General features: G+C 30.9%; 1 protein-coding gene across 1 annotated transcript; it reads left to right on the top strand.

The window, feature by feature from the left end:
- Positions 1-5,230, top strand: LOC105207856 (glutathione S-transferase 1). The gene is made up of 6 exons (XM_026140592.2): positions 1-154; positions 677-825; positions 3,289-3,347; positions 3,643-3,784; positions 3,882-4,046; positions 4,859-5,230. The coding sequence occupies exons 2-6, from the start codon at positions 685-687 to the stop codon at positions 5,000-5,002; spliced, it is 651 nt and encodes a 216-aa protein (XP_025996377.1). The 5' UTR covers positions 1-154; positions 677-684; the 3' UTR covers positions 5,003-5,230.
- Positions 5,231-8,311: the final 3,081 nt, after the last annotated feature.

Genomic DNA, 8,311 nt, shown 5'->3' with positions numbered 1-8,311 from the left:
GAACCTCCAACTCACATAATCGATCTCGCTCTTGCGTGCGTACAATGCAGAGGCTATCCTGCGATAAGCGGTCTTTATAAATAGACCGAACTAGCAAGTTGACTAGACAGTCCTTCATAATCTCGCTGTGCGCCTCCAGAGAAAAGTTGCGCAGGTTCGATCCGTTGCGTCTTGCGTCTTCACTTCTCTCCCCATTTCTCAGCACCTCTGACACAAATAATTCGTCACGGTTAAGTGATAAGGCTACTTCAACGATTGCGAATATTTGTGATTCACGGAGTGCGAGGTTTATTTAGTAATAAAATTCGGCGAGTGCTTGAATCGTTCCTCGTTACGCGATAATTTATGAACGTGAAAACTTTGCGGAATCGTTTTTCACGCCCGCCCAGTGCATAGTTAAATGTGTAAAGCTACTTGGTACAACTTGAGATCTATAATTGACAAGTTTTGCTTTTGACCAATTGATAATGCAAATTTCTGAGCCTTTAATGAGACTCGTTTGAAATAATGTCGCCAGATTGTCTCGCTTTTCAATCGCGCACGCGTAATCAGTTGCTCTCTTGAACCCGAAAAGTCGTCGAAAAATAGTTTTGCGACGCTCGAACACTTCCAAATGCCTGGCGCGCGATCGATCACATTGGCCACTTCATTAATAGCGCGTCGTGCGTTTTCGTAGATTTCGAGATGCCCATCGATCTTTACCAATCGCCCGGAAGTCCGCCATGTCGGGCAGTGCGCTTGGCGGCGGCGTCAATAGGAGTGGATCTAAACCTAAAGTACACTGATCCCATGGCCGGCGACCAACTAAAACCCGAATTTATCAAGGTAACTTGTAATAAAATTTTCGACAAATAAAGCGTTTAGGAAGTAAAATTGTAAAGAATTCTTAACTCAAATCATTCTTCTATCAAAGTTACAAGAACACAATATTTAGTATTTTTATTTTTGAAAATAGTTAACTTAAAAATTTATTTTTGATAAATGTTTTTTAAGAATTTTTCATGCGTTTCAATTACAAATTGCTTAAACACTTTTTTAAGATAAATAACGATATTTATGTTGCGCAACATATTTATTGATAATATATCTATTATTAAAAATACATAATCTAATAAAGTTTCCGGAGTGCAGCAATAAAAAGATACCCATAAAACATTAGAATATACATAGTATATACAGTGTATATATGTCCATGTATATTGCACATACATTGCACATGCAATGTATATATGTAATGGGAATATGTAATGTACGTGCAAATGTTACCGCAAAAACATACTATTGCACATGCTATGTATATACATGCATATACAGTAGATATGATATTTTACTATTATGTATATACCCATAAAACATTATGATATGTCATGTACATGCCCCTGTACGTCCATACATGTATATATTTGCATACATATCAAGAAACGCGGTTGCGCCGCACGCCAAAGTGCGAGTAAAGCAAACTTATATTATTACACCACATAATTCCAATGAGCAAAATAATATTTTTAAATATATATAAAATTATAGTTTTTTCTATTAATTTTTACAAATACAAAATAGCATCGGGAATAACTCTTCTGTTATTTGTTTAAATAAGAATGCAAAGAAATATGTCAATATAATACAATAATTAAATTAAATATGAAAAAATTTTTATTAAAACGGCATTAAAAAAACATTTAAAAATATTGTTTGCTCATTGGGATAAGGATTTTTCATCCATGGACTTATTTTGTCTATTAATGATATTTATAACAAATAATATGTATCTCAGGACTCTCAAAATTCAAAATAACACACAATTAATAAGGCTAATAAGAGTGAGCGCGGATATAAGTGCGCAATCAAAATTGCGCAATAATGTTCATATAATTACTTATTTATTTTGAAATAACACAATTACTTAAACAAACATTTCGACTCGTTTTGTAGTCATCTTCAGTGTATCAATACAAAGAATAAAAAATAATTAATAGAAATCTTTTAATGGATATACATATTATGTACTATAATGTATATTCAAATAATGTACATTTCATATTATGCGATGTACATACATACAAAATACATTAATGAATATACATATTATATATCATAATTTATATTTAATTTATGTAAATGAAGTGTATATACATTCTATATACAAGATATTATTTTCACATTATGGAGAAAAAATACATATACATAAAATGTTCGATGTTATGTGGCATATAAACACTTTCAAATAATAAACTATTATATTTTAAAAGTAATCCTTCGTGACATTAATATACTTGAAAAAATAATAATAAAAGCAGTTTTTGGTTAAAAAAAAAAGAACTATTAAGATTGATTGTCATATAGTTTATTCACGGAATCTGATTTCTTCGAATTTTATGTTCTCTACTCTCTCACTCTCTCCCCCCCTCCCTCCCCCGCCCTCTCTCTTCTCAAATCATAAAAACATTATAAAAGGTAAACATTTTTAAGACGTCATCAAATCAAAGGATAAAGTTAAGACGTTGAAATTCAAAGAAATGTGACTAGTGCTTCGAACAACATTTCGACTACAGACTTCAAAAAAAGTTTTGTGGCTTTGTGTATAAAAAAAATAGATGTGAGAAGTATATTAATTTCATGAAGGACTACTTTAAAAAATAAAATATAACATTTTGTTATTCGAAATGTCTATGTCTTTTATTGCTCACTCCAAAAATTTTATTGCTACACTATTTATTAAAATTGTAAACATATCTTATGTAAATAACAAAATGTTTTGTATACAAGAAATAAGGGGAAAAATTTCTTCATTGAAACATATCTCGATTGAAACAAATTTTTATATACTTAATAATAACATTTTCATATCAATTATTAAATATATTATACAGTTTTATAAACTGCCAATATGGTTGTCGTACTTAAAACGCATCGTTTTAAAAATAATAAACTGAAGCTAAAAATATAGAATATAACTAATAATATCTAAATTAATTTCAACATAATATTTAATAACGATGTTGTAAGCATCTTAAAAAACTTGAAAAATATTGTGAAAAATATCGCCTAAAAATATTTGATATAATAATGTTAGCTTTATATGTAAACATTCTGTTTACGTTTTATTTTTCTCTTGATACTTTTTTATGCATAAATTTTACAATAACATTGATATTAATGTGTCATCAAAACACATATATATAATACTGTAATTTATAATCAAAGCTAGAAAACACGTTGTTTTGTAAAACTTGACGTATTAAAAATATATTTCAAAATACAAAATAGTGTAATGTTTTTTCAATATAGATGAATCCACAACACACGATACCTACTCTGGATGATAATGGTCTATATTTGTGGGAAAGGTATATTTATCTCTTACTCTTAACATTTAGTGAAAGCTGCAAGTCCGTAATTTTCACACATAAAAACAAATGCTTTTTTTATTGTAATTGTTGACTTTATTACGTTTTCTTTTTTGTAAAATTTAATTTGCTACTATACCTTAAACTTGCTCCAAACAGGCTAGTTTCAAATTTGTTCATATTAGATATATTGTATGATTTTCATAAATTCTTTGATTTTAAAATTTGTCAGTTATTTATAATTAAAACTAAAATAAATAATATTAATTATTTACGCACTTGCATCGATTTATAGCCGCGCGATTATGACTTATCTGGCTAATCAGTATGCCAAGAACGATTCCATCTATCCAAAGGACCCCAAAAAACGAGCCTTGGTTGACCAGAGATTGTTCTTCGACATGGGAACTCTGCATAAATCGTTATTCGATTATTACGTGAGTTATCCTTGGATATGTAATACTTTGTTATTCATATTTAATAAGTATTGATAAAGTTAATAGCTCTATACATATGTATAAATATTAATTACAGTATCCGTTGTTGGTAAATGGTGTCACTCCGGAGCAAGAAACATACGATCAAATAAACAACGCCCTATCTTTCTTGGATAAATTCCTAGAAGGGGAAAATTATGTAGCGGGAAAAACTTTAACTCTTGCTGATCTTTCCATAGTCGTCACTATTCGTAACTATAAGGTAGGAAATTGCTTTTATGCTAGCATACATTACCAGTTTATTAAAATAATCATTAAATTAGTATATAGTTAATAAAAAATATTTCTATAAATTCAAGCACAAGGTGTATTTTTTTTCAAAAATATTGGTATTATTATTATTTACAAATTATTATTATTATTGATAATACCAACGTTTTACGAATTAAAAAATTTACTTAAAGACATGCAAATAATTAAGGATAGGAAACAAAGCGTTCAAAGTAACAAATCTTCATTATTTTTATATTTTTATAAGAACAATTTGATAATCACATTACAATTTTTCTCAATTGTAATAACAAAGTTGGAATAGTCACTTTAACAAATCAGTCATTATCATTACACGTTACTCATCGAGTAAAATAACTCGTTAGTTAACTCGTTATTTAACAAGCTTAAGTAATGTATTAGAAACGCGTTATTTTAACTTGTTACGTAACGAGTAATGTTACAAGTTACTATTTTTCAATGAGCAACGCATAATGGTAACGAATTGATTGTCAAAAGTGACTATTCCAATTTTGTATTTACCCTTATGGAAAATTGTAACGTCATTATCAAATTGTTATTATAAAAAGGTAACGGTAATGGCGTTACTTATAACTCGTTACTTCTCATCCTTGATTATTATTGCATGTCAAATTTAAATAAATTTTTTAAATTTGCAAAACTTTGCTATATACATATAATATGTACTGATTACAAATAAAGTAAAAAACATAAATATATCAAAACTAATTTTATAAATTATAACAAGAATAACAGGATTAAACAATATTTCTCTTCTCGCAGATCGTGGACCATGACTTCAGTAAATATAGCAACATACAGAGATGGTTTGCTAAAATCCAAGCAGAAGCTCCTAAATATAACGAAATCGAAAGCGAGGGTGAGAAAGCATTCAGAGAAGTAATTGAAAAAATGAAAAAGAAGTGATTTTATAGATTCTACAATTGTATTATGAATTGATGCTTTGATATTTTTCACGTTAATTTGACTTGCAATATATATATATGTATGTATGTATATGTCGTATATACATTTCAATTGTGCACAAACAAATTATGATTGTTGAGCATTAGAAAAGTGTTAAGATATATGTTATATATAGTTCTAATGAAGAGAATAATTAAAAATTAAAGAAAACAAAATTAAAAATTTGAATTCTGAAAAAGAATTAATGTTGCCCTCTTGTATTAATCAAGAGATAGTGACTCCTATTCTATAAAGCTGTTTCGCCCTCTCCCACTAACGCAAAATTAATTTTAAAACATTTTAAAATTAAGTCCTAATTAGAGATACTTTAAGAAATAACAAAAATAAATAATTTTTTACTCACTGACTTCACGACACGCAGCAACAGAGTTCTAACGCCACGTTGATCTGCAACACACAAATATGAAATCTAGAAAGGTTCCATCCATCATTTAGGTATCATCATTTAGGCAAAAATAAGATTATTTTATGAATCATTCTTTATATATTTTTGCTCGCAATTCTAACGTTGTCTAACCATAGGTGGAAGCAGGTAACCGTTACCTGGCACAGGTAGGAGCCGATAAGTTAGGAGAAGGTCTTACCGCTTCACGGTCGGATTACCGGTAGCTGTGTGCTAGATTTGAAAAAGGAACGACGTTCAAAGGAGCAACCGGCGGGGTTATTCGACAGCGAATAAACATGGTCACGCGACTCCGCCACTCGATATAGCGCACAGTCTACGCGCGTCGCCTGGTCACGCTTCTTATTGTGCAAATAATTGAAACACTAATCCCCTTTGCCCTCGCGTTGACAGTCAGAACGTGGTACGACGACCCGGTGCTATTTAGGAGTGCGTGCTCGAGGGGATGCGTCCCCGGAACGGGATAAGCGCCGCAAAAATGCAAGCGCAAACGCAACTCGGCACTCGCACTTACCCCGCGGTAGTACACGTGACTCCGATACACTTTAAACTATTGTTCACGATAGTCTCGTATATTTGCTAGCGACGGAAGATGCTTTAGATTGCGTTGCAGTTGAAAAAACGAAGATGACATGAGCCTAGAAATGGAGGATTAAAGGATTGTTGCATGACAGGCAGGAAATTGTAGGTTTTAGAAATTGAAAATATATGAGAATCACACAAAATATTGGATAGAGAACATAAATGAGATGTAAAGAATATAAATTTGTAAATTACCTTGTGGAAAAATTCAGAAATAAAAAATTCATTATTTAATTTAAAATGATTTGGAATCCTAAATATTCGAGATACTTCAAATATCTGCGATACAAAAAATTTTGCGCGGATTAAAGATAAATTGATTTTAGATTTTATTTTAAAATAAAAAACACACAAAATAAATATAAATATAGAGAAAAGTCGTCGATATCGACACCACTTTGTTTTCGGATTGAATTTCTTAAATAAAATGGTGCGCGAAATTATTTAATGTTTTTAAAACTTGAAAATATATACATCAATACAACAAACTTGTAAAGACAAAATTTATTGACTTAAAAACCAAAGTCTGATAAGAGAGTCCTCCTCCCAATATCAAATTCAGAGTTTTAAATGTTAAAACGCTGTTTCTCTCTTTGTGAATGTCAAGTTAAAGTAATCCATTGTTAAAATTGTTATTGTGGTAAAGAATTTGAGCTTCCCAGTATGGTGACAAAAGAAACATATTTGTAAAATATTATAATTAAATTTTATTGATTTCAACTTTAATTCTATAATAACAATATCAACATGATCGGAAACATCTAATTATATAAACTATTATTAATTTTTTTCATTTTAATAACATTTTTATTTTTGACTGTCAAATAGCTCGTTTTTACTCAATAATAAAAAAATAGATTAAAATTTTAAAATTTATAAAGATTAGATAAATTTTACACATATTAAAATAAATTCAATACAGCGTAAAATTTCAAATGTCTAGTGTCAGATTTTGTTGAAATTTGTTTCTTTCGTTTTCTTTAAATCTTAAGCCTTTAATATTTAACGCTTCTGCAGAAGTTCGAAGAATTTAATGGTAGAGATTGCTGATATCGTATACAAAGCAACTACAAGCCGGTACGATTCTTAATTTCACGAGGCAAACAATGCAAGGCAAGCTAGGCAAATACGGAGGAAACGTCTTCTGGTAAGCACTCTGAATGACCACCTACGGAGGATATAACGAGCAGGAAATTAGTGGTGCGTGAGGATACCAAGAGGATGTACCACCTGTGCGCACCTACCTTCATCACAAGAGAGGGAGGAGTATCCACTCAACGGCAAGATAAAGTAAAAGAGAGAAGGAAAGCCCGGTATATCCTTCGTCTTTTGCGACTCGTTACTCCTCCCACTCTGTTATTCCACGAACGAAGAAGGATCTCGCGACGCGACCCGGTACAAAGGTAGTCGACAGAGATATTCAACCAACGTAGATCCTCGATAAAACATTGAATGCCGCGTCCATTCAAAGCCTATCCCTCCTGCCCCTCTTCAGCACAGCCGATCCTGTGTCCCGCTCTTGCAGACTCCATGGGACGCACGCCCACAAAACGAAGTGGAAATGTCTTCGCATCTCTCTATCCGAACGGATCTCCGGCCTTGCGACCTGGCTTGAGATCCGATCTAACGGCTGCTGCCTACTAGAAAGACGAGTGAATGTCGAATGACGGTTCTTCAGGTCACTAATAGTGACAATGGCGTCGAAGAAAGTCTCTAACTCGTATATGGAAAATTTACATTAAAATTGTTCCATTCTAAGCAATGTGTCACTCGTGTCTAATCTAGCTGAACAAAAGCATTTTTACGTAGCTGCTTGTAAACTTATTCTGCGTTATTCTTTAGTTTTATAATTTTTTATTTTATACATTATTTTTAAATGCAAATTTAAAAGATTTTGAAAAAAGTTTTATATATTCCTACTTAAGAATCTTAATAATAATATTTTAAACAAGTATAACGTAATATTTATAATATTAATATAATTATTAATGTTTACGACACCTGATTAATGCATTTTTACTTTGTTTTTTTATATTTCTAAAATTTTTAATAAAAGTATAAAAATTTTAAATAATATATCGTCCAATTACCTTTTAAAGTATCTCATTAAAATGTATCAATTGCACTCATAAAGATGTAAAGCCTTAAAGTAATGTCATACGTTGTACTCTCTTTTCGATGAAGAAATTCGGTTGCAATCAAGTTTCATTATCAAACAACAAAAACTATCACAATCGGCTGCAATAAATTCAGTCAGTGCTCGA

This window comes from Solenopsis invicta, chromosome 12 (assembly GCF_016802725.1).
Source record: "Solenopsis invicta isolate M01_SB chromosome 12, UNIL_Sinv_3.0, whole genome shotgun sequence".
NCBI lineage: Eukaryota > Metazoa > Arthropoda > Insecta > Hymenoptera > Formicidae > Solenopsis > Solenopsis invicta.
This window is presented reverse-complemented; position numbering and strand designations above follow the sequence as displayed.

Coding starts and splice junctions, on each gene's coding strand:
- LOC105207856 (XM_026140592.2), top strand. CDS start 685: ATGCCCATCGATCTTTACCAATCGCCCGGAAGTCCGCCATGTCGGGCA. Junction 826..3,288: donor TAAAACCCGAATTTATCAAG/GTAACTTGTAAT, acceptor TTTTCAATATAG/ATGAATCCACAACACACGAT. Junction 4,047..4,858: donor TCACTATTCGTAACTATAAG/GTAGGAAATTGC, acceptor CTCTTCTCGCAG/ATCGTGGACCATGACTTCAG.